We start from the raw sequence: 27,084 nt of genomic DNA, 5'->3' as shown, positions 1-27,084 counted from the left end.
TCTGAAAATATATTTATTAATTTTTGATTTTTTTTTTGGGGGGAGAATCTTTAAAGTCTCGGTCTCATATCAGCTAATTGACAATTATTCACAGTCGACTCCCCACATCCCTAAAAAACCCTCCAACTTTCCATATATAAATGCATTATATGCAACAACCCATCTCTCATTAACAACACACAAACAAAAAACACAAACAAAACCCATTTTCCATAATAATGGCTTATTCTTGTTCTTCTTCTTCATCATCTACCTCCTCCATCTTCTCCATCAAACCCAAAACCCCATCTCCAAAACCCCATTTCCCAAAACCCCATTTCATCAAAGCCTCCACAAACCCATCTCCTCAACCATCACAACAACAGCCAAAACCCATCTCAGTATCCAAACCCCGCCGCCCACTCGACGAAAACATCCGCGACGAGGCTCGCCGCAACAACCCAACGTACTCCCACCTCTTCTCCGCCAAGTACGTCCCTTTCAACCCAGACCCATCTCACCAAACCTCCGACGAGTCCTACTCCCTCGACGAGATCGTGTACCGCTCTCGATCCGGCGGGCTGCTCGACGTCGAGCACGATATCGCCGCCTTGAAAACCTACGACGGCAAGTACTGGCGCGACCTCTTCGATTCCCGCGTCGGCAAGACCACGTGGCCGTACGGCTCCGGCGTCTGGTCCAAGAAAGAATGGGTCCTCCCGGAGATCGACGACGCCGATATCGTGTCGGCTTTCGAGGGAAACTCTAACCTTTTCTGGGCTGAGCGTTATGGCAAACAGTTTCTGGGCATGAATGATTTGTGGGTTAAACACTGTGGGATTAGCCATACTGGGAGTTTCAAGGATTTGGGTATGACTGTTTTGGTGAGTCAAGTGAATCGGCTTCGAAAAATGAACCGTCCTGTTGTTGGGGTTGGCTGTGCCAGCACCGGAGACACCTCGGCCGCGCTTTCGGCTTATTGTGCCTCTGCTGGGATTCCCTCCATTGTTTTCTTGCCTGCTAATAGAATCTCCATTGCCCAGTTGGTTCAGCCCATTGCCAATGGCGCTTTCGTGTTGAGCCTCGACACTGATTTCGATGGATGTATGCATCTCATCCGTGAGGTAACCTCTGAATTGCCCATTTACTTAGCTAATTCATTGAATAGTTTGAGATTAGAGGGTCAGAAAACTGCTGCTATTGAGATTTTGCAACAATTTGATTGGCAAGTGCCTGATTGGGTTATAGTTCCGGGTGGGAATCTTGGGAATATATATGCTTTTTATAAAGGTTTCCATATGTGTAAAGAATTAGGCCTTGTGGATAGGATTCCTAGGTTAGTTTGTGCTCAGGCTGCCAATGCAAACCCGCTTTACTTGCATTACAAGTCAGGGTGGAAGGATTTCAAGGCTGTAAAGGCGAATGCCACGTTTGCATCCGCTATTCAGATAGGTGATCCGGTCTCGATTGATAGAGCAGTGTATGCCCTGAAGAATTCTAATGGGATTGTTGAGGAGGCAACTGAGGAGGAGTTGATGGACGCTATGGCGGAGGCAGATTCAACTGGGATGTTTATATGCCCCCATACGGGTGTTGCGTTGACTGCATTGATTAAGTTGAGGAAGAGTGGGGTGATTGGGAAGACGGATCGGACAGTGGTGGTGAGCACTGCACATGGGTTGAAGTTTACTCAATCTAAGATTGATTATCATTCTAAGGAGATTAAGGATATGGCGTGCCGGTTTGCTAATCCGCCGGTTCATGTCAAGGCGGATTTTGCTTCAGTTATGGATGTGTTGCAGAGGTATTTGTTGAGTAAGTCGCCGAATCACTAGGGCATGATTGATTGTTGAGCATTGTTATTTGGGTTGGTTGGCTTTGGTGTTTGTTATTTTTGTTTTGCTTCTTGTTGTTCGATGTAGGTCAAGGAAATGTTTAAGATGAGTAACTGTTATATTCTTATGTAAGCTTTGATAGGAAAGGAGTTTAGTTGTAACTTGTAAGGCAGCACAGCCAAATTTTGGACAAATTCCTTGTAATTTGAATTCGACGACATTTCTGTTTACTCATTTCTTGTTTTCTGTATGCTGCTCTGTGTTGGGGTTATATTTATGTTTCGTCTGTGGACTTGCTTGTTTTATTTCGTAATTTTCAGAATTTATGTAGTTCATCTAGTAATTTCTATGCTTTCTCTCTAGCTTTCAATTCATTGATTTGAACTAAAAAAGGTTTCTGAATATATAGAACTGCAGGAGTGTGACTTTGACAAGCTGTGATATTGAATTTGTACATCCCTTTGCGAAATCATTTTATTTTGTACTTTGCTGTTGGAGCAATATTTTACACTAAGAGTAATTGATGCGTGCATTTAAAGGTCTATCTTAGAAGTTTTAGGGGAAGTAGTTCTTAACTTCTATGATCATGGTCACATCATGTTATGTTCTCCTTCATTATTTTCAGCCCACACACCTCAAATGGGTTAATTGATAACAATTCTAGCAATCATTCAGTTTCTCACCTTTCTGCCCGATTGCATGGTGATTCTGAGTTATTTTCTTCATTCTGAATACAATATATTTATCTTGGTGGGAAGCCTACAGTGGCTGTAGAAACTAGAAAGTATCGGGTATTGACTTCCAAATCTGCAAAAGTTACTGTCTTTTGGAGATTGAAATACCTCTCAGCATGACTTATCAAAAAAAAAAAAATACCTCTCAGCATGAGTGAGGCTGTCTGAAATTGGCAGGTATATGATTATTCCCTTCACGTGAGAAGATGGTTTAGTGCTGTTCTGATAACAGGTATGTTAAATTTACATATGAGGAAACTATAGTGGGCATGGAATTTGGCATCAGACTTTGCTGAGAGTTTAAAAATACAAATGATCTGCAGGTATGGTGGTATGTGATCTTGACTTGCAGAAAATGGATTCAGAATTATCATTGCTGTGAATTGATGTATTTAGATTCGGAAGAAACCAAAAAACTCTTAGGTCATGTTTTGATTAATTTTAGCAAGCACAAACTGTAAATGGAAAAATAGTATCTATTATGATTGATTGTTTTGTTAATTCCTTGAGTAAAATTCATGATGAAATCAGGAAAGTGTATCCCTTCTATTATTTCAATTTTTGTTTTGCTTCTTATTGTTGGATTGTTGAGTGTAGGACAAGGAAATGCTTAAGATGAGGAACTGTTATACTCCTTTGTAAGCTTTGATAGGAAAGGAGTTCACTTGTAACTTGTAAGGCAGTATAGCCAAATTTTGGACAAATTCCTTGTAATTTGAATTCAACAACATTTCTGTTTACTCATTTCTTGTGTTCTATATGCTACTGTGTTGGAGTCATATTTATGTTTCATTTGTTGACTTGTTTTATTTCTTAATTTTCAGCATTTACCTAATTAAACTAGTAATTTCTATGTTTTCTCTAGCATTCATTTTATTGATTTGAATTAAAATTTTAAAAAAAGTTTCTGAATATATAGAACTGCATTAAGGAGTGACTTTGACAGGCTGTGATATTGAATTTGTATATCCCTTCATGAAATCATTTTATTTTGGACTTTGCTGTTGAAGCAATATTTTACACTAAGAGTAATTGAAGCAATATTTAACACAGAGTAATTGATGCCTGCATTTAAAGGACTATTTAAGAAGTTTTAGGGGAAGTAGTTCTTAACTTGATCATGGTCACATCATTTTATGGTCTCCTTCATTGTTTTCAGCCCATGCACCCCAAATGTGCTAATTTATAACAATTCTAGCAATCATTCAGTTTCTCACGTTTCTGCTGATTGCATGGTGATTCTGAGTTATTCTTCTTTATTCTGAATGCAATTTATTTCTCTTGGAGGGAAGCCTACAGTGGTTGTAGGTTGTATCGAGTATTGAATTCCAAATCTACAAAAGTTACTGTCTTCTGGAGATTGGAATATCTCTCAGCATGAGTGAGGCTGTCTGAAATTGGCAGGTATATGATTATTTCATCCATGGGAGAAGATGGTTTAGTGTTGTTCTGATTAACAGGTATGTTAAATTTACATAGGAGTAACTATAATGGGCATAGAATTTGGCATCAGACTTTGCTGGGAGTTTAAGTAACTGATCTTGACTTGCAGAAAATGGATTCAAAATTATCATTACTGTGAATTGATGTATTTAGATTTAGAAGAAACCAATAAACTCTTAGGTCATGTTTGGATTAATTTTAGGAAGCACAAACTGTAAATTGCAAAATAGTATACTATATGTTATGCTCTGCTGGGTTGTTTTGTTAATTCCTTGAGTAAACTTCATGATGAACTCAGGAAAGTGTATCTCCTCCATGCTCTTGATGACCCCCAACCATTCCTTTACTTGGCATTCACGACCTGAGAGTTGCAAAGCGTTTAATTAAAACTATGAATTATCAATCTGTATGGTGCTTGGCATCAAGACTAAATGTTGAGATGGGGGCTTCTATCTCGATGGCACCTACCCCATCCCTAGTTCCTCCATTGCAGATTTGATTGGCCCCCCTCCCCTACCCCAAAAAAGCCAAAAAAATAAATAAAAGGAAGCCCCCAAAAATGTTGTGATTTCTTACAGTTATTCTTCACGAGTGTTTGACAATGCTTCAAGCTGCTGTGAGAGTAAAGATACTATTTTGACATAGATGTTCCCTGGTCTTAATTGTGCGGCCAAATAGGCTGATCTTTTACTTAAGGATTCAGGTAGCTTTGGATATGGGTCTGACCTGGTTTAGAAATTGTAAATTTAAACCCCACCCCTCAACCCCACCAGCCCACTAATGTAGACTTTTCAACCTGTTGATGTCAATTCAATGAACTTGGTCTAGAGTCTCTAGTCATTGAAAGATTTAGCCAGCTTTGCAAATTGCAATAACTTAGAGCACTAATGACACGAACACTTTCTTTTTGGTTCATTGGACAAAGATTGAGCCTATAAAAACTACCCAAAAACAAAAGACACGCACACACAATTGAAAGTAGTTCTCTTCCATTTCTGACTTTTCTCATTTCTTGATATAGGCAAGATTAGATTGTTATGTGGCACCATCACCTTCCTTAATCAATAGGGACCTTTCCAATGAGGGAGAGAAAAACAAAAAAAAAAACATTGTCACATATTTCAGAATTTAAATAGCTATTTACAAAAAAAAAACATACAATCACATAGAAGTTAAATAGCTATTTACCCATTTCAGAATTTTGGTAATCAAAGTTCTTTGTTATTAATTAAAGTTCATAAAGAAAAGAAGAAGATATATGATATATTGCAATTGACGGAATATATGGAACAAAATTATTTTTCTTCTCAACCATTCACCTCTATCGGACCCTCGGCTAACACAAATAATTTTCACTTATATTTTCAATGTTCAAGTGCTTCACAAAATTCCACAGAAATAAGATTAAACACTGTCGCATCCCCATCCTTATGAACTAATAAAAATGTGTTTGAACTTTGAATAAGCTTAATTTTGTTTAAGCTTTTGTGCGTGGAAACTTTGCCACTAAAACCAAAACCGTAAAGCAAAGGCAGCTGCCACTTCATAACGGTCAATGAATGTAAGCACAAGAAAGCCTTTCTAAAAGCCCCAAATATTTTCTTAAATAATTTTCTCTCTTTCTCTAATTCTCTGCAAACTTAAAAATCATAGTACTAATTCACAAAGCTATATACTTACGTACCAAGAAATTCACAGAGAGAAATCAGAGGTGGAGGTCTTTTCCGGAGGAAAATGGAGTTGAAACAAAGTGTAGAGCAATTCAAAGGCCAAACAAGGCTACCCAAATTGGCAATCCCAACAAGTTATGATCTTTATCTCAAACTTGATCTCACAGCATGCACTTTTTCTGGTACAGTACAAGTTAACCTTAACATCCTTGAACACACTAAGTATCTCGTCCTAAATGCTCTAGAACTTGATGTTCATAAAGTTTGGTTCACAAAATCTAACTTCGAAGTAAGTACATAACTCTTGTTCCCTCATTGAGTCTACTAGTTACGGGTGTTTTTCTAATGCTGTTTTTTCTTGGCTTTTGAAGACATATCAGCCGTGTGATGTTGTTTTGGATGGTGATGATGAGATACTAGTGCTGGTCTTTGATGAAATTCTTAGTCCTGGTGATGGAGTTTTGGGGATTGATTTTTCTGGGGCCCTTAACCAGCAATTGAAGGGACTCTATAGATGGTAGCTCCTTTTCTTGTTCTTTTTAGTTCTTTTTTACCATAATTGTTTCCATGGATTTTTTTTTTGGAGAATAACTCTTGTGGAAAACTTGCCCATCTTCTATTTTGGTTGCAATTCTGCAAATTGTCAGAAAAATTTTATGTTGTTTTTGGCTTGCATAGAATATCATAAGAAATTTCATGTAATTCCAAATAATTATGAAAACAAAAACTTTCATTTCTGAAAATGGAAAAACATTTTATATTTTTTGGACCATATAGGAGCTTCAAATGGAAATGTTAAATCCAAATTTGGAATCTTTGTGAAAATTTTGTGGAAAGCAAACAAATTTGAGCAAAATAGGTCATTTGGGAAAAAATAAAGTAATCAATCAACACCGGTTGATCAATAATTAGTCAACGATCAGTCTGTTGAGCGGGAGGGGTCAGGTGCAAAGTTACCATTGGGAGAGTTTTTATTTATTTATTTTGTGTTTGTGTAGAGTATATTTGTGAGGGTCTATCGAGTATGTAATGTTTTGGAACATGTGTTCTGCATCGGACGTGTTTCCCTTGACCACATAAAACATTATTTGTTGATCAACATTCTCCACTATACCTGTTGGAATATTGACGTGTGAGTGGTTTGGTTAGCTAAGTAATGGAGTCCCACATGGACACATACAATAAAAATGGGTAGTTAATATAACATAATTGTGTCCAAACTGATCCATTAGCTTAAACTTTTGGGTCAATTGGTGTTCTTGTACGTTATATTGACTATTCAACTAGGTTTTCCGAAGATGTTATCTCCCCAACAAGTAGGGGAAGAAACCATAGAAAAGAAAGAGCAAATGAAATTTTTTGAATTTTTAGTTACTATTGAGAATGATCAAGTACATAATAATCCCACTAATGAGGCAGAACTTGAAACAACTATGCAACAGACAGGTATTTGTCTTGGGCATTAACCCTTTTATTTTGACAGTACTTATGTGGATGGAGGAGTGAAGAAGAATATGGCAGTTACTCAGTTTCAAGCAGTGGATGCCAGGCGGTGCTTTCCTTGCTGGGATGAACCTGCTCTTAAGGTATGCATAATTAAGAATTTCCCTTTGCCCTAGAAATAACTCACTCTCTCACTTATTCAGAGCTTGGAATCAATTTACCTTAAGTGACATTTACTTGCGCCCCCTTTTTTAAAAGTAGTGACTTTTACATGCTTGTATGAAAGAACAGGTAAAATAGAACTTTTAATCATGTAAACAGATTATAAATGATATAACCATAGATTTGTTTTTGTGAAAAGCTTAAATGAAACAAATAGGCAACATGGTATACATGTATTTGTGTTTTTTTTAGTCAATGTTAATGAATATCAGGTGTAAGTGGCCACAAATATCTGATTAGAGTTAACTAATACTGTTCTTATGTGGTTTAAATTATTCTTGAAATTCCATTTTTTCTCTTTAATTTACTGCTGCTCAGGCATTACTAATACATTCTTTACAGGCCACCTTCAAGATCACAATAGACGTGCCATCAGAATTGACAGCATTGTCCAATATGCCAATTACTGATGAAAAGCTCAATGAAAATATCAAGACTGTTTATTTTGAAGAATCTCCAATTATGTCAACTTATTTGGTGGCTGTTGTTGTTGGTGTATTTGATCATATTGAAGAAACCACAGCTGATGGTATGCATATAAGGCCGATGCTTCTTTATTTACTTTTTATTTCTCTCTTCTTTTTTCCTTTCAAGTTTATGTAGAGTATTGCACTGTACATGCAGGAACCAAGGTTCGTGTATATTGTCCTGTTGGAAAGTGTGATAATGGGAAGTTTGCTTTAGATGTTGCTGTTAAGGCGCTTGACATATTTACTAGGTAACTCCCACGATCTTTTCTCTTGGCTGTGAGGAGTTTTTGAACTTTACACTCCTCAATCTTGTCTTTACATAGATCAATAAATTCAAATTTATCCGCCATGACATGATTTTTAAAAAAGTAACAAATGAGGGACACTGTGCCAGTACATAGAGTTTGGTCTATAGTTATGAACAGGGGAAGGTGAACTTTTCAGTACATTCTTGTTTGACCTTCCAAAGAACAGAATGAATTATTATTTTTATTTTTAAAATTTCCTTCTTTCCTTTCAATTGATTGGTAAAGATTAAAGGAACAAGTTAGTTTCTCTGAAACCTGACTTTAAAACCTAGTTGAGTTGTAAATATGAGGTATAAGGTTAAAAGAGAGAAGAGGAGAAAAGAAGGATGGAGAGAGAGAGAGAGAGGCTTGAGAAAATGTCCAAGGCTTTCCTAAGCATTCAGTCACCTCAGCACATATTTATGTTAGATTTTATGCAATGATTACAAGAATACCTTTATGCTAATGTAAAATAACATGCTAATAGCTGGAAGTAACTCTAACAACTTCATCCAGGTACTTCTCAACTCCTTACCCACTTCCAAAACTTGATATGGTTGCTGTCCCTGAATTTTCTGATGCGGCTATGGAGAATTATGGTTTGATCACATACCGTGAAAATGTGCTACTTTACGATGATTTACTTTCTCCAGCAGACAGGAAGCAGTTTGTAAGTTACATATCTAACAGAATTTACATTTCATTTTTCACTTTTGCATTATGATGCCACCAAAAAATAATCAATCTGCTTTGAGGCCTAGCAGCTCCTGCTTATCATGAAATGCAATTTCAAGACACTTGTTGTTTTACTCTTTCTATGTTCCCTTTTTATAAATCAAAACGCGTAATAGGGAAATGTAGTATTCTTTTTTATTTCCCCAAAAAACCTTATTTTAGAATAACTGACAACTATTGATAATAACTTGATGCAGTCAATTCATTAAATGGTTTATTATATAGTGCTATCAATAAGAAAAATCTGGAACAAATAACAGATCAATTTCAATGGAGATCATTATCACTTTGAAATAAGTATTCTTCTATCCTAAATAGTTGTATAGTTCTTTAAATCATATTCTGGTTGTGTCAGCTCACAATTACTGTATCACATGAAGTAGCCCATCAATGGTTTGGCAATCTGGTAACAATGGAATGGTGGAGTCATTTATGGCTTAATGAGGGATTTGCAACATGGGTAAAATTGAGTCATCTTACATTACTGCTTCCACTTGCTGGCTATTTCAATACATTCATTTTCTTTTTTAAATCTCTATTTGATCTTAAATTTCCAGGTAAGTTATATGGCCACTGACATCATGTTTCCTGAGTGGAAAATATGGACTCAATTTCTTCTAAAAACAAATGATGGCCTGCGTATGGATGCATTGGAACAATCGCATCCTATTGAGGTAAGAAAGTGAATGCTTGTGTTAAAAGTTGCAAATAGCACATCACCTACGCATGTTATATTATTTATCTTGTTAGTGAATCAAGTGATTAAATCAACAATCTTTTTTTAATTGGCAAACTACTTCCTAAAATGGCATGTTTTTTGGGATTCAAGCACCGCAATGAACATCATCAAAGTAAATTTATTGACACAAAGTCAACCTAGTGTGTGTGTGTGTGTGTGTTCACATGCATGTGCATCTGTCATCAGAGTGTGTGGAGCACTACCTAGTAGGAGTGAGGTGACAGTGCAGGGAAATATCCTATAATCCAACTCCAAAGATTGAAGCACTAATTTTACTATATTGTTATAAGTCTCAATTATGAATTCAATTGAGAAATTTTTTTTAGGCAATTTTCTATATAAAGCATAACTTTAAGATGTAATTCAACTCTGTCCATCACATGATATTTGGCATATTTGCAGGTGGAGGTACACCATGCTCGTTCAATAGAGGAAATATTTGATTCTATCAGCTACAAAAAGGGATCTGCTGTTATTCGAATGTTGCAGGGTTATCTTGGTGATGGTACATTTCAGGTGGGATAGTTCATGCTTGACTTAAAATAGTTAAGTTATTTTTATATGGAGCACCAAATATTGATTCTGTATTTTCATAGTAAAACCTTCTATGCAATATTTCATAACCATTCTTGGAAAATCTATACAGAACTAATGCTTGGCATTTATCAGTTAATATCATATGTTTATAAAGCTTTAATGGCTCTCTTATTTATTAAGCAGGTTTGGCACTTTATAATTGTCAAGGCTGTTATGTAATTGATGTTCATTTCTGATCATATTCTAGGTTAACAATGCCATTATAGTCTTCAATTATTCAATGGGCTAAAAGAATATATATTGATACCACATTTGCTCAAAAATTAAGAGTGGATTGGGTTTTGACCCAGTGTGTAGGATGCTTTTGCCAAGTAACACCTTCTAGGTATTTTCTTTTGTAGAAATTCTTGCTCCAGTGTCTGTTCTTCTTTTAGAATCTACATATTTTCTGTGTCGCTTATATTTGTCAAATTGGAAGCTTTCTTTGATCACCTATACCACTAATCTCGGTCGCTACAATGTATCATTTCTCAGTGCAGTAGACCTTAATATCACATTTTCATGGAAAATAAGGGGTTGTTTGGTACATGCACTTAAAAACATGTGTTTTGTTGTTTGAAAACATGTGTGGAAATACGTGTGGGTGAAAAAGTGTGTGAAAATACGTGTAATGTTGTTTAAAAATGTGTTTTGTTTTTTTTGAAATGGTGTACCAAACAAGGCCTAAGGTTCTTAATAACAAAAATTTCAGCATGAAAAATTTTCTTTTGTCAACATGTTATGCACACAAATTATGAACAAAATGGCTGAAGGGAATGGCCTGAATTATATTCCTGTAGACATTTAATTCGCACTTCTTGAATGTGATCAAAATTTCACTATGTAATGAGTGGATAGAAAATTAACTTTGACTAAATTACATATATAACTCTCTGACATCTTATTTGAACCAGAAATCCTTAAGTTCGTACATAAAAAGATATGCTGGAAAAAATGCGAAGACAGATGATTTATGGGGAGTTCTTTCAGAGAACTCTGGTGTTGAACTCAATTCGATGATGGATGCTTGGTCAAAGAAAAAAGGATTTCCTGTTATCTCTGTAAAATACAAAGATAATATTTTGGAATTTGAACAGGTATTATTATTAATTAATAAGCAAAAAGGCATTTCTTAAAATCTTAGAGGTCAAGTTATTCATCTTTATCTATGACCATCTTTGTTGTTGTGGAAATCTGATACAGTTCTAAGATTTGCAGTCGCAATTCCTATCATCTGGTTTGGGTGGTGATGGACTATGGATTGTTCCAATAACCTTATCAATTGGTTCATATAACAAATGCAAGACTTTCCTTTTGGAAACTAAATCTGGAAAAGTGGATATATCTGAACTGGTTCATTCTCCCCATGAAAACTCAAGCTCAGTTAATGAAAAGAATAAAGAGAAATGTGATGACCATTTCTGGGTCAAAGTTAATACTGAGCAGAGTGGTTTCTACAGGGTAAATTATGAAGCTAAGCTTGCAGCTCGACTTAAGAAAGCCATAGAGAGAAATTGCTTGTCAGCACCGGATAAATTTGGTGTGTGCTGTTTCCAACAATAAATTAATAACTGATCATATGTTGTTGTATTAGGCTGGCTGTATTCATAGGAAATTGATCACATGGTGTGAAGTATACTAGATTTCTGACTTTGGTGCTTAGTTCCTAGGGTAGGTGTCACAGCGGGGAAGCATTGTTGTGACTAGAGTTTGGCAAATGAATTGGCAAAATTAAGACTGCATATTTGGTCTCTATATGTTAATTCCTTATAAATACCAAAAAGCCTATCCTCTCTCTGTAATAAATTCCTTACATTAGGGGTTTTTCTTGATTTATGCCATTATACGTTCTGCACTCATGGTCAAATGGCATAAAACTCCTTTTACATCTCAATTTTCAGGCATTTTGGATGATACATATGCTCTTTGTGAGGCTTGCAAACAACCACTGTCATCATTGCTTTCTTTGATGGATGTGTACAGAAAAGAGCTTGATTTCATTGTGTTATCGAAACTCATTAATGTAAGGACAACTTCTATATCTTGATAATGTTACTATCAACCCCAGATATTTACTAGAACTTGACTTTTTTAAGTGATATACGCAACAGGTGTGTTATAAAGTTATGGAGATAGCTAGTGATGCCATCCCAGCTGTAGTGAATGAGTTGAAACAATTTTTCATTGATCTTCTCCTCTTTTCTGCAGAGTAAGAACAATCACCATACATATTATTATGTCAATGACTGCATTCCAACTCACTGGTTGCTGGATATTGATTGAAATCTCTTCTTCACAATTTTTTACTTTGAGTGGAGATGAGCTTGTTGATCAGTGTGCAAGTTTCTTGGTTGGGGCTGAGGTGTAGGCAAAAATACAAAAAAAAAAAAAAAAAAAAAACACAAGGATATCCTTTAGTATCTAGCAATTGTACATTTAAATTGTTTTTCAAACATATGGATACCTATCTTTCTAAATGAATATCTTCATCTTTATAATGTTGCAGCCTCCTTGGCATTATCTTCAAATTATTGTTATATACGTACTGGTTTTAGTTATAGAGTGAAGTAAACTTCTTCATACACTTCAATATCATTTTTTTTTTCTTTATGCAGAAAATCAGGTTGGCAATCAATATCCGGAGAGAGTCATTTAAACGAACTCTTGAGAGGAGAAGTCTTTCTGGCTTTGGCCACTTTTGGCCATAATAAAACTCACAAGGAAGCAATCCAACGCTTTCAGTCTTTACTGAATGATAGAAATACTCATCTCCTGTCAGCCGACACTAGAAAGGTAATGTATATTTGAATAACTTCCTTATTTGCAGGGGCATTTCAAGTTTTATCGTCAACAGTGGTGTATGCTCTGCAGGCTGCTTACATTGCTGTAATGTTAAATGCTAGTACCACAGATAAGAATGGATTTGAGTCCCTACTGAAGCTCTATAGAGAAGCGGATACTGTGCAAGAGAAGGAGTTGGTTTTACGTGAGATTTAGTAACATTTGAAATAATATCCTGTGTCACTTTTTGGGTTAAAGCTACTTAAATTTAATGTCATTCTTTCATCCACAGGTTGTCTTGCATCTTGTCCAGACCCAAAAATATTGCTCGAGGTTCTAAATTTTATGTTGTCTGATGAGGTATTCGTTGTGCCAATTAAATCATGGTTTCTAACAGCCTCGTCTTCCTTGCCAGTCTGATTGTTGCTCATCTAAATATCCTTTTAGGTTCGAGATCAAGATAGTATTTACGTGCTTTTCATGATAAGTTCAGAAGGCCGTGAGGTAGCATGGAGATGGTTGAAGGTATGCAGTTCATTGTCAACATCTTCATGATGAGTTTTAATTTTGACTATTACCATCATTTTGGGATTCAGGAAATAATTGGGATTATGTCTAATTGTGTATATAGTCCAGAAAGTATTATGATTGGGAAATAAAAAGCAATTATTTACTTCGAATGTTTTCATCTATTTTGAAGTTTTCTTCTTGAATTAAAATTTGCGGAGACTTATATATTTGGTGATAAATGCAGGAAAATTGGGACTTGATCTTTGCCAAATATGGTGCGATGTTAACCTACTATTGCATTACTAAGATTCTCCCTCTGGTAATCAATTCAGCCTTTTTAAATAGCAATGTTATATGTTTGTATCTTGAGTTTTTTTTATCCCAAATATACAGTTGCTATGATACATTGGTTGGCTAGTTCAACGAAACTCCACCCAGTTTGTTATTTCCATCAATTATTTATCAATTAGTTTGGCCTCCCCAAATAGTACTTTGGATAAATTAAACTTGACATATCAAGCTTGATAGTTAACCACCTTATTACTTGTTGTTCTTAGCCACCTTGTTACTTAATTTCCTCCTTTACCCTGATTTTATTGGCAAGACATAAACCAAATTCACCACCAGTTTTTTGAATAAAGTGTATTATGATAACAGCAAAATCCAATACTGACCTTTGAAGTTTCAACTTTTGTCATTTCAGTTTTCTAAGTTTCAATTTTTTTCAATTCAGTATTCCATTAAGTTCCAGTTAAGTGGTGCCGCTATGTGAACCAAAACGACACTGTTTAGGCTCTTTTTAATTTTTTTTTATTTATAAATTTCTTAATTTAAACAAAATAAAAATTGTAATTAAAAAAAATACAAAAGAAAACAATTAAGGGGAACGACATTGTTCCCCTTCCCTGAAAACAAAACAAAAAACCCCGATGAATGATGAATTTGTATGCCCTAACTGAGAGAATTGGGGGAAAAAGAGAGAGGAAAGAGAAATACTAAAGCTTTGTTATCATTTCACATTGGTTTACAAGGATAAACAAAAAATGGAAAAAAAAAAAAATACTTATGTATATACATATGTATGGAGACTGATTCAAGCTCCGTGCGTTAATCTCAAACTTAAGTAAATTTTTTTTTTAAAACCTTTCCTCAAGCTTTGAAAATAGCAATCAGATTCACTTTCACTTCTTTGTAACATCTATTTCAACTTTCAAGAAAGTCCCAATTAACATGGAGTTTTTCAAGAACGCCATAGTTGTAAGATTGAGAAGTCACTTCAACAAGTACCTAGTGGCTAAAGTGACGAAGAAAAACTATGACAGAGGAGCAACGATGCCTCAAATAAAGTGTTTTGGACCATTGAGTATGTAGAAGAAAACAACCTTATCTGCTTGAAAAGCTGCCACGGCCAATACCTCAAGGACTCCGACAAACCCTTTTTACTAGGGATGACAGGGAATAAAGTGTTACAAGCTATGCCAATATCAGAATAATTCTATCAAATGGGAGCCTCAAAAAGATGGGGTTTACTTGAAATTAATAATCTCGTTTCTCCTCCTGCAGATCTCTGTCTCTTTCCCCTTCTCTCTTTTTTCCCCAATTTTCTCAGTTAGGGCATACAAATTCAACATTCATTGGGTTTTCATGTTTTGTTTTTGTTTCCCTTCATTGTTTTCTTTTGTCTTTTTTTTTTTAATAATAGTTTTTTTTTTTATTTTGTTTTAATTACAAAATTTTAAAAAAAGAGTTTAAACAGCATGAAAAAGTTGAAACTTAGAGGGTTAGTTTTGGATTTTTGCCCATGATAACTTATAAATTGTATTATAATAACTTTAAAATTTGACTTCAATGTAACATGAAAATTAAGATTATTTTTTTCAAAAATATCACATCTCAAGTTTCTTACTTTAGAAAGTACCTTGACAAGTTTGGTTGTGTTATTATAAATAAACTAGTCGAGTTTCTGTACGATGTGCGGTGCATTTTGTTAGTTTCCTCCAATATTTCAATAATTTTCTTCTAAAAAATTGTAATATTTAGTGTTCTATTTTATAGACAAAATAGAAATACAATAAGATTGATGTACTAATCTGTTCATACTATATGTGTTTAAAATTTTGAAAATCGCATTATGTTGTGACTGATATAGATAGACTTGATTCATGCATACTAAAAAAAAAATGCAAATACCATTTTGATAAATAAAAATAAAAATATCGTTGAATAATTTTCTTTACATTCTTGATCATGTGTTATTAAATTTATTTATTTTTCTTTGTTTGTCCCGTTACAAAAGTAAGAATATTTTAGCAAGAATACTATATTTCTAATCAATTGTTTTCATATAAATCTTAGAAAACTAACATCAAAATTTCATAATACTTAATTAATTAATGCACCACTTAAAATAATTAATATAGAATTACATATTTATTTATCATATTAGTAATCTTTTAAGATAGAAATACTACAATTTTGGTTCCATATATATATATATATATAAATTGTTTTTACATTCTTGATTGTGGGATATTAATTTTATTTTATTTTCTTTTGTTGGACTTTGTTTCCACTGTTGCAAAAGTAATTAAATTTATGCAAGAATACCTAATCAAAATTTTTTTTTCACATATAGATCTTAGAAAACTAATATCAAAATTTTATTATACTTAAATAATTAATGAACCACTTGAAATAATTAATAAAAAATATTTATTTATCATATAAGTAATTTTTTAATTACATAGATAAATACTAAAGTGTTGGTTATATATATGTGTGTGTGTGCGCGTGTGTGGGGATAAGAAACACAATACATACTTAAAAGCGTATGAGTTTCTAACCAACACAATTAATTTCTAATTATTAAGGGATAAAATTCCACAATGGGAAGATTAGATTGATGATTGGAGATAGAAACAAATGAGCTAAACTCTTTAATTGATAAAAATCTGTTTCCTAAGGTACACACAGAGGTTCTAAGGAAAAAATGCAAGCTCTAGCTTTTCTCTCTTTCTCTCTCTAGTTCTCCCTCCGTTTTTTCTAGGTCCTCTTTTGTGTTGGTGACCTCCTTCTCTTATTCTCCCATTTTCCGCTTTCTAACTGTTCCTCCCTTAGCTAGATTTGGGTAGATATTTGTCCTATCAAACCCCTCTCCCTACCATTTTTTGGTCATGAAGGCAGACTTTTGGGGTGTTCTTACTGTTTAGGCCAGTGATACTACATTTAATGGGGTTGACATTAGGTAGGGAGAGCTCATTAACGTGGCAATGACTGTTATATTGGGTTTTGTGTCTTCTTCTATGTGTTCCTCCGGAAAATAGCCAAAGCGGTATCTTCGGTAAATCAGCTAGTAGCTTCTTGGATGGGTTGCGTTACCTTGGGAAGACTTGTTCCACAGATTACCTAGGTAACGGGCCTAGATGGTCTTTCCTCTATTGGGTTCTGGTTATCCTGTATTTACATATGGGCCAAGCTCGTCCCGTGGAGGAGGCTTTCAGGAATACTTTTCTCGGATCACAGTCCACGGGGCAAACTTGCTCTAATTCCCCAATATATATATATATATATATATATATATATATATATATATATATATATATATATATAATGTCGCATTTACTCCATTAGCTAATTCAATGTACTAATATTATGATGTAAATGCAATCTTTATTGAGGTGTAAGTCTAAATAAAGAAAAATTCAAGAAATGCACCACATGACAGAACATTATGCTCTTTCGCATGAGTTATTTGCTTTTATATTTATATATATAATTGATTGATTCATCATAGGCAACAAAATCAGCCTCAAACTTCTCAATTATGTCAAAAAAGTGAGTCATCTCTTGAAAGTGGTTTTGTTCTGTTTATTGATTTTTGATAGCTTGCGTTTAATAATGATGATATTGATTAATTATCGCCAAAACAATATTGGTATGAATATATGTGTACTCATTTTTTAAAATTATGAACTTGATTCACTTAATAGTTGTTATAAAGCAATCATAGCATGCCAGATCATTATATGTGGTACAGATATCCATTAGTGATGCTAAAAACAGATTGCTCACTCATTGAATTTTGTCATTTGGCAGTTCTGTAGCAATGAAAAGGCTGATGAGATAGAAGCATTTTTTGCTAGCCGTATGCATCCTTCTTTTACTATGATTTTGAAGCAAAGTATTGAGCAAATCCGACTCAAAGCGAGGTGGGTTGCCAACATAAGGCGAGAGCAATCTCTAGAAGACCTAGTCAAACAATTACCTTTCATGAAATGCTAGTCTTCATTTTTTTTCCAAAACTATATTGTGAATGTAATTATGTTAAGAATAATGAATTACATACACTGCATGTTCAGCAACTTGTGTTCTATATGTAAGAAGTTACATTTGAAGAAATCAACTTAATATATCATGAACTGGTTGCAACCTGGCATCATTATCCTGAACTCAATTTAGTTGAGTCAGACCAATCGATCAACTAATTAAATATATTCTCAACTTTATTCTTCTCAATATTCCTACTATCCACTAGCACACAACCAATCTATATGTGCCATAACTAGTGTTAACTTAATTGATCAGACAGACAATGGTTTATTAGAGGCTTAATCCAATGTGCATGAACTAAAATTGCAATGCCCTCTAAAAGTATGTTATAACTAGCTGCACACCTAAGAATAATTAAAGAGAAATGATATGTCTACACCATTTTTACAACAAATCTTAAGTGGCAAGTTGTTACTGGTTGTTATTGTTGGGGCAAAAAAATAATCTTAGTGTTAAGTTCAAATTTGAACCAATAATAACTAACCACCTATGATTTGTTGTGAAAATATTGTAAAAATGTTGTGGACGTAGCACCTCTCATAATTAAAATTAGGTATACAAAACCATCACCTCTTTATTGCTTTTAACAGTTACTTAAGATGCCAATAAAGAGCCATTCCATAGCCTAATCTCTCTGCCCCTAAGGCTTAACAATATCTAAAAATCTTAAAAGCAACATTACTTCTCCATTGTGACATATCTCTCACATTCCAACTATGACACTTACTATTCCTGTTTTCTCTTTCATGCCAAAACTAACACAGAAAAATACTGCTGACGTCCAAATAGAAATACAGTAATCCTGTTCACTTTCTTTCAAAAATGCCAAAAAACACAGATTGTGAGTAAACACAGTCTGATAATCGTAATATCCAAAACGAAACCTTATTCTACATCCGTGTAACTTTCTATTACAAATACATTTGGAATTGAAACTCTCATAGAAAAACTAAAACGACCAAAATGAAGAATTTCCAAATACATTAGAATTTGTATATACCTATGTATAATTTTAGAACGATTCACTTTTGACAAAAGCGCGACACATAAAGTCATTAAAAAAAGAAGGTATATTACATTTTTTTTTTTGGTTGAGAAGAAGGTAAATTACATTTTTGATTCCTCTATGTTTAAGGTTATTATCAATTTGATCTTTTGCGTTTATTATTATTACTAGTCGTAGACCTATGCAATGCGTGAAAATATACATTTGTTTTGAAATGTAGTATAATGTATAATTTATTATCTAAATTTTATTGTTAATAATTTTTTCTTTCTAAAAATTAAACAATTTATATCTTTTTTTTTTATCATAAATATATAATTTTATAATTTTTAGTGTTATTGGTTGATATTATTTTTTTTGAAGTGATCCATATTCTTCTAATTATTGTTATTATACATTATATTTTCCTAATTTATTTTAGTACAACTAAAATTTTTAAGTTTTAATTTTATTAGTCAAATTTCTCATTTTCTTGAGGAGATTATTATCAAAATAATAAAAATTATTATATAATTACAATTAATATTACTCAAATAATTGATAGTACTCTCAACTCAAATTTGTCATTTTCCATTCTTAAGTAAGTACATTGATATGGACTAAAGTGGACCTAATGGGACACAAATAGACCGAACTGGACTGATCATGAAGTGGAACGATTGGACTTAATTGGACCGAATGCCAAACTGTAATTAGTAAACATAACTTGAAAAATTAATAATAATTATAATAATGAAGTGATGTAAAGCCATAATCTATGATAAGTAATGTATTTTGATACGATGGAATTGGTTTGTTGTTGAAGTAACATCAATTGGATTTGTTATCACATTAATATTACACCACTTGTTATCACATTAATATTTGATTATGACCCCAAAATGTAGGGACCAAAATTGTGTTTTTGTCTCTGAATTATTATGCATTTGTCTTTGATTCTATGTGCCCGTTGAAGGTTTTATTCAAGTTAAATTTAATACCATGCAGAGAAAGTTGGTACACCACAAAAAAACATAATAGGAAAAAAATTGCTTGTAATATTTTATACAAAAAGAAAAGAAAAGAAAAGAAAAGAAAAAAAAACCTTTGTTAAGAGTTTTGTTATCTCTATCTCTTGAAGTTGATAAAATGACGTATGGTTCTCTAAGTAGGAGCAGAATGAGACCCTTCCACCTGGCCTTGAATACTATATTTGCATACGGATATGAATACAATGGTGAAATGAGATTTTTTTCCAAGGTGAGTATAAACTTAAAATAAATAAATTTTGTCTTTGTCCAAAGTGCTTGTATTACATGTATTTTCTATTATAAGTAGCTATTTTTTTCCCGGTGAGTATAAACTAAAAATAAATAAATGGTGTTTTTGTTCAAGATATTTGTATTACATGTATTTTCTATTATAAGTTAAATTTATAAACTAAAAATAAATAAATGGTGTTTTTGTTCAAGATATTTGTATTACATGTATTTTCTATTATAAGTTAAATTTATATTCTAGAATATTTGAAGTCATGGTAGTGAAAAGTGATGGTCATATTATAATTGATAAGTTATAATTAGTTTTGAGAATGAGTAAAGGCATAATGCATTATTGCATACATTAATATTTATATACATATTTTTTGAAGAAATGATAGAAAGAAAGATGACATAACCGTTGATATGGCTCAATAAAAGTGTAGTCATAATAAATACTACATTTTAACTTTTAGATATTATATAGATTATAAAAATAAATAAAATTTGATTAGTAAAGTTTCTAGTTGCTGTCAATATCCAGTTGGTTGCTCATGTTATTTATGTTAACAAATTAGATGAAAACTATTAGGGGATTTCGTCAATATCAGATTTAATATATATATATATATATATATATATATATATATATATATATTTTTTTTTTTTTTGATGAGAAGACTAGAATTTTTATCCAGAATTCGAAAAAGAGGAAACATCATGAGCACACGCATGCTCTACATGACTAGGACACTCCTCTAGCCATGCAACGTAGTTCTCTACACTAGCAGCATGTTGAGCCAACAAGTACATATATTGTCTCTGGATTCTGGAACGCTCCACCTTGCACAAGTCTTTAGATCTTCTAGCCATGCAATGTAGTTCTCTCCACTAGCAGCATGTTGAGCCAACAAGTGGGCAGAGACATTCCTTGCCTCTCTGTATGGGAAAAAGAAAAAGATCTAGAGACTTGTGCATTTTTGTATTTGAAAAAGCAAAAGATCTAAAGACTTGTGCAAGGTGGAGCGTTCCAGAGACTATTAGATCTTCTAGCCATGCAATGTAGTTCTCTACACTAGCAGCATGTTGAGCCAACAAGTGGGCAGGGACATTTCCTTGCCTTTTTGTATAGGAAAAAGCAAAAGATCTATAGACTTGTGCATTTTTGTATGGGAAAAAGCAAAAGATCTCAAGACTTGTGCAAAGGTGGAGCGTTCCAGAGACTATATATATATATATATATATATATATTTCTTTTACATTCCTCTAAGTATAGTCCAGTACTAATGTTAGACATATCATAGTCCAAATAGCCTAAAACAATTGTAGGCTTACGTAGTTGTAGAACAAACAAATTAACCTTAAGTTACTCTAGCTAGTGTTACCAAACAATTGGTATTGGTTCAAATTTGAACTTATCACTGAGATTACTTTTTTGTCCTCACAATAACAACTAATAACAACTTGCCACTTAGGATTTATTATAAAAATGTTGTTGATATATCATTTCTCTAATTCTTATTTTGAGTCTACAAAATGTAAGTTTCAGAATCTATTTTATCTGGGATCTAGCTCTTTCAACCAGTGGCGAAACCAGGAATTTAGGTCCGGGGGGGGGGGGGGGAGATTAAAGATAAGATTGAAAGTAAAAAATTAATCTAAAAAAATTAATCAATATTAATAACAAAATAAATAAACAACTATATGATAATGTAATTGTCATATAGAATCTAACATAAAATGTAAACTTTAATTTATTTTTTCCACACCTAGCTTATTTTACTCAATTGCCCTTGATAATTTTTCATATTTTGAAACCGCTGCATAATTTCTTCACACTCAATAGTCTTGAATATATCTTTTTCAATGTATGTGACTAAGCAATCATTCATCCATTGATCTCCTATTTGATTGCATAATCGATTTTTAATTATGTTCATTGTTGAAAAAGCTCTTTCAACAATAGCTATTGCAACTAGTAAGATCAATGTCAAAACCACTAATGAGTAAACCAATGGATATGAAACATCCTTTTTCATTTTTACTATCTTTTTGGCAAGCTGTCCAATTCCTTTAAGTGCTGAGAACTCTTCAGTGGACCACATGTCATGGATGTATGTTTTAAGAATAATCAAGTTAAGAGATCATTATAAATACAAATAGTTTAAACATATAATTTGAATTATAAATTTATGTTTAAGAATAGTCAAATCAAGAGATCCATCTAAATATAAATAGTTTAAACATATAATTTGATTCTTCAAAAAAAAAAAAAAAAATCAAAGCAAAAGTATTAAGAGTATGCGTACCTGTGAATATTTGAATGTGTGACTTAAAAACCCAACTTGAATGCTTTTAAAAACCTAGGTACTTTCCTTATGGTGGTCAAAGACAATGGACTACATCTTTTGAAGTTCATTTGAAAGTTGGTACTTGATATAATTTTTCATTAACCTTTTCTTTATTTAAATTTCATAGTTATAGAGGAGGAAGAGAAATTTGAACTATGAATCTAGACGTTTTCTTTTTAGAATCAATAAGAGATATTAGTTGAGTTACAAAATTTTTTTTATTTTATTTTATTTTTTATAATTCAATAATTAGGGGAATTAAGACCTAGATGACTTTATTAAAAAGGGGTTTGGCTTACCTCTAATATTTTTTTTAATTGGAATTTTCTTTTATCTTAATGAGAAACTGCCATATCACCCATTAACTAAATACAAGCTGGAGATTAAAATCTATTATTACTTGTCATTGCATATTTAAAACAAGGGAAATTCTAACGGATGCCCTTAGGGCACTTGTTAATAATCCATTTAAAGAAAGTTTTTATGAGAAAAGAAAAAACAACAATTAATGTTTTGACAGATTTTTTCATATCTCATAAAAGTGGTATAAAAACTTTTCTAAAATGAATTGTTAACTATTACCCTAAGGGCACTCATTCACATTACCCTTAAAACAAAAGGAAGCCCTCAATTAAAAAAGTACTGGAGATAAAGCCAAACCCATTAAAAACACCCTAATTAGTTAAGCTTACAAGCCTACAATAGAGCTCTTTGATTTCTCTATGTTTGGAGTTATTGTCAATACGATGCATACAATTTATTAGTCACAAAAGATTTTGTTGTTGTCAATGTAACTCTTCCATTCAGATCTATTAATTATTCTCCATTAATTGCAGCATCCCCATCTATATTTCCCTTTCCCTAAATATAAAAAATAATATAAAAAAGGAGATATATAGATCTTTAATCCCTAAGCCAATTGTGAAAGGATAAGGTCATCTCATTTGGTCACTTTAAGAGTGTAAGGTTGAATTTATTCAACTGTTTGTTGGCTTTATTCCATTCCAAATTTGCTTATAATTCAGCAATTGATATCCTGTATTTAGATGGGAATCATGTAAGGATTGTGTGTGAGAGAGCGTGAAGAATTCAAGTGTGTGTGCAATCAAGAGGTTTCTCGCCACTAGATCTCACGAGTGGCTCGTGAGTGGTGACTCGCAAAAAATGCCACACGTGTGAATCATGCAGGAAGTTGAAGGGTTATGACAACTAGAGCACTACAGAAAAAAAAATACAGTCTGACCAGTCAGTTATTTCATGACTGAAACTCACTAAAACTCGTGACTAGTCCCAGTCGCGAGTCAAGTCGCCAAACCCCCTGTTATGCAGAAAAATGACTTTTTACATTCCTTCTCATACCCTATTATAAATACCCTTATACCCACGAAATGTAGAGAGTTTCAAGAGAGAATTTTGATAAAGAAACCCTAGAGAAACATAAGATTGACTCATTCACAATCTTATACCTTTGATTCTCAAATTCCTCTACTCTTATTCTCTCCATTGACATACCCTTGAGAGGACTTTTAGCCAAATCCTTATCTCACCATACCCATATCAGTAAGAAGGTTATTTGGTGCTTGGGAAGCATTTCAGAGAGGACCAATTCATTTGGTTGATGTAATGGGCTTATTGCGGATCCAGTAAGTTAGAGAAGACAAGGCTAGGCTTAACCTTGTTGGAATAAGAAGCTTGGAGGGCTTAGGTGCATCAGGTAGATTAGGCTTGGAGGGTCTATTGCTATTCATGTATCCCAACTAATTTTTTATTGGATTATTTTACTACTTAGAGGGCGGCGGAGAGGTTTTTCGCCAAGTACTTCGGTTTCCTTTTCGATAACACGTGCCAGTGTTATCTTGTATTTACATCTCTCTAACCCTTACTCTTTGCTTTTAATTACTGTTATGCTGTGATTAAATTATGGTTTATAGTAGTTTACTTGTTTGGGTATAGCTTATATTTATTATTTTGCACGTACATTGTTTGAATATAAGCTTGTGTTGGTATTTTGAAATTGGGGGTCTAAGCATTCACTAGTGTTTTACACACCAAGTGAACTTTCAAAGAGCTAACTACCACGGGCCCTCCCACTATTATTTTCCACTTCGTTTGTGGATTGTGGAACGTTTCAGTGGAATATACACAAACTAGGGCTATATTATTTTCCACTAGTCATAGTTATTCCCATCAAAGTCATAGTTATTCCCATCAAAGCCCTATCTCACCTTCCAATAGTCATAGTTATTCCCATCAAAGTGGGAAGGGATCACTAGTGAGTGACCGCGTTCTATGACAGCAGGAGTCAATGATCAACTTTAGGTAAAACATCAATAGCTAATATGCTTTGATACCCCATGTCTGTTTATTTAGACCCTTGAACATTCGGATTATTTAACCTAATTAATTAACCAAGTTTTTACTTAGGTTTATTATGCAGATCTAGCTTAAACACAACCAATCATATCACTAAAAGTGGAAAATTAAACACAACCAATCATATACACAAACTAGGGCTATATTATTTTCCACGGGCCCTCCCACCATTATTTTCCACTTCGTTTCTAGCCCTAGTTTTCAGTGTACTTCAAGTTTCTAGCCCCTTGAAGTGATCTAGCCCTAGTTTCTCTTATTTCCATTTTGTGTATATGCCACTTATCAAGCATATCTGGATCACTTCAAGGGTGCCCCCATGCTACTTGAAAGGGTTGTTGAGAAAGGGTCTCTTCTTGATACGAATATTCCAAGATGGTTCACCTCTAAAGATTGGAATTACCTTCTGTCCAATCTTGAAGATCCTTATGAAGAGCTAGTGAAGGAATTTTATGCAAATGCCATCTTCAATGGGGATGAACTGAGATGTTGGGTAAGGGGAAAGGACTTCACGGTTACACCTTCCTAACTTGCTATCATTTTGAACATCAACCGACCAGTGTTTGTCACAGCACCAGTGTATGATGATTTGGATCCAGAACTTGACATGCTTCGGGATGCTTTTAGAGAAAACTTGGAGGTCTCTCCTAATGGGAAATCAATTAGTGTGTCATCATCATCTCTTGAATTGAGGTTGCTCACTGCTATAATGTTTCATAATCTCTATCCTCTCTCAAGCATCGGGTACATGAATCTTGGACGAGCTTTATTTCTTCATGACTTGATCACTGATGAAGAAATTGATTTTTGTTCACATATCTTCCATATTTTGTGCAAGACTACTGAGAGGATGACCTCAAGGAGCTGCCTTCCTTTAGTTGCCTCATTTCGAAGATTTTGAAACTCAAAGGAGTACACACATTAGATGATGAGTACCCTCATCCTATGCAAAGTCCAATCAACATTCTCACTCTCAATACTATCATAGGCCACAGTTTAAAAAATGTCGAGCAAGAGAGTCCTGCTTCTCAAGGTAGTACAAGCTCTAGCTCACATTCCTATGATGAGAAGTTGGACAACATACTGACATCTATGCAAGAAATCAACACCAAAGTGTCCGGCCTTGCATCTATCATGCACTCTCAACACACCCAATTTGATATGAAGTTCACTTCTCTCCAAACTCAATTGGATCAAATCGAAAGGATGCTAAAAGAAAAGGACGACTAGCTATTCCATGACAAAAAGGAGAAGATGGTTCATGTTAGGGGGAGAGAGCAATGATAGGGGGAGAAAAAGCTAGATCAAAGGGGGAGAAATGCAAGAGCAAGAGAAGCAACCTACAACAAGCCTTTACATTTTCTAGTCTATTTACTTTTTGATGCTATTTCTAGTTTATGTTCATATTTCATGGATTATGTTGTGTACTAGACAATATTTATTTTGTACCTTTGCTTATGTAGCTTAGTACTTTTAGTTAATTTTATGCATTTTCTTTAGTACTTCACTCTTGTGCCCTTGTTGAATCTTTTATCCTTGATATAATTGTCGTAGTGTTCTTGCATCAGTTGAGTGTTGGACATGCAAATGATACTTTACAGTGAGCTTATTAGCTTGCATGTCTGGATGTTCATTCATCGTGTGAATGTTCATTGTGATCACTATTTATAGTGATTGTTCTTGTTTGGTTAAGCCATGTTTAATTGTCATATTCATACTTGTTTGATCGCTTTGTGCTTGCTCCATATACATTCCAAGATTTCTGCTTATAATGAACTTTTTGTGATATTGTTTTTAGGAAAATTTGTCAGTATGGTTCAAGAGTTTCACAAAATCTAGAATTAGGTGTGAGTGAGTTTTGGCAACTGTTCCCAACTCACATTGTAAGTCTAGAGTTTGTTTTAGGGTTTTGTCATGGAATAACCAAAGGGGGAGATTGTAAGGTTGAATTTATTCAACCATTTGTTGGCTTTATTCCGTGCCAAATTTTCTTGTAATTCAACAGTTAGATACCCTGTATTTAGGTGTGAATCATATAAGGGTTGCGTCTGAGAGAGTGTGAAGAATTCAAGTGTGTGTGCAATCAAGAGGTTTCTCGCGACTGGATCTTGTGAGTGGCTCGCGAGTGGTGACTCACCAGAAATACCACACGTGTGAAGCATGTAGGAAGCTGAAGGGTCATGGCAGCTAGAACACTACAGGACAAAAAGTACAGTCTGGTCAATCAGTTATTTTGTGACTGAAACTATCGACTAGTCCCAGTCGCGAGTCAAGTCTCCAAAACCCCCTGTTATACAGAAAAATAACTTTTCACATTCCTTTTCATACCCTACTATAAATACCCTTATACTCACGAAATGTAGAGA

General features: G+C 33.9%; 2 protein-coding genes across 4 annotated transcripts; both read left to right on the top strand.

The window, feature by feature from the left end:
• Positions 1–163: 163 nt before the first annotated feature.
• On the top strand, positions 164–2,048 carry LOC142635847 (threonine synthase, chloroplastic-like). The gene has a single exon (XM_075809914.1). It carries the CDS (start codon positions 219–221, stop codon positions 1,812–1,814), a length of 1,596 nt encoding a protein of 531 aa, XP_075666029.1. The 5' UTR covers positions 164–218; the 3' UTR covers positions 1,815–2,048.
• A 1,942-nt stretch (positions 2,049–3,990) lies between these two features.
• LOC142635846 (aminopeptidase M1-like) lies at positions 3,991–17,896 on the top strand. 3 transcript variants are annotated; one of them, XM_075809911.1, is made up of 20 exons: positions 3,991–4,008; positions 5,690–5,950; positions 6,033–6,178; positions 7,145–7,247; positions 7,669–7,855; positions 7,951–8,044; positions 8,600–8,753; positions 9,174–9,278; positions 9,376–9,492; positions 9,960–10,073; positions 11,048–11,230; positions 11,352–11,673; positions 12,035–12,156; positions 12,245–12,342; positions 12,749–12,926; positions 13,005–13,119; positions 13,207–13,274; positions 13,362–13,439; positions 13,669–13,743; positions 17,520–17,896. In XM_075809911.1, the coding sequence occupies exons 2-20, from the start codon at positions 5,726–5,728 to the stop codon at positions 17,703–17,705; spliced, it is 2,670 nt and encodes an 889-aa protein (XP_075666026.1). In that variant the 5' UTR covers positions 3,991–4,008; positions 5,690–5,725; the 3' UTR covers positions 17,706–17,896. The 3 variants fall into 3 exon arrangements, with proteins under 3 accessions (XP_075666026.1, XP_075666025.1, XP_075666027.1); XM_075809910.1 differs by lacking the exon at positions 3,991–4,008 and adding an exon at positions 5,475–5,552; XM_075809912.1 differs by lacking the exon at positions 3,991–4,008 and having other exon boundaries at positions 5,570–5,795.
• The last annotated feature ends 9,188 nt before the right edge of the window (positions 17,897–27,084 follow it).

The sequence above is a fragment of the Castanea sativa genome, chromosome 5, assembly GCF_040712315.1.
Source record: "Castanea sativa cultivar Marrone di Chiusa Pesio chromosome 5, ASM4071231v1".
Taxonomy (NCBI): domain Eukaryota; kingdom Viridiplantae; phylum Streptophyta; class Magnoliopsida; order Fagales; family Fagaceae; genus Castanea; species Castanea sativa.
This window is presented reverse-complemented; position numbering and strand designations above follow the sequence as displayed.

Excerpts from the sequence above, each read along its gene's own strand:
- LOC142635847 (XM_075809914.1), top strand. The coding sequence starts at position 219 with ATGGCTTATTCTTGTTCTTCTTCTTCATCATCTACCTCCTCCATCTTC.
- LOC142635846 (XM_075809910.1), top strand. Across the intron at positions 8,045-8,599 it reads GCGCTTGACATATTTACTAG|GTACTTCTCAACTCCTTACC; the intron begins GTAACTCCCACG and ends AACTTCATCCAG. Across the intron at positions 13,744-17,519 it reads TTACTAAGATTCTCCCTCTG|TTCTGTAGCAATGAAAAGGC; the intron begins GTAATCAATTCA and ends GTCATTTGGCAG.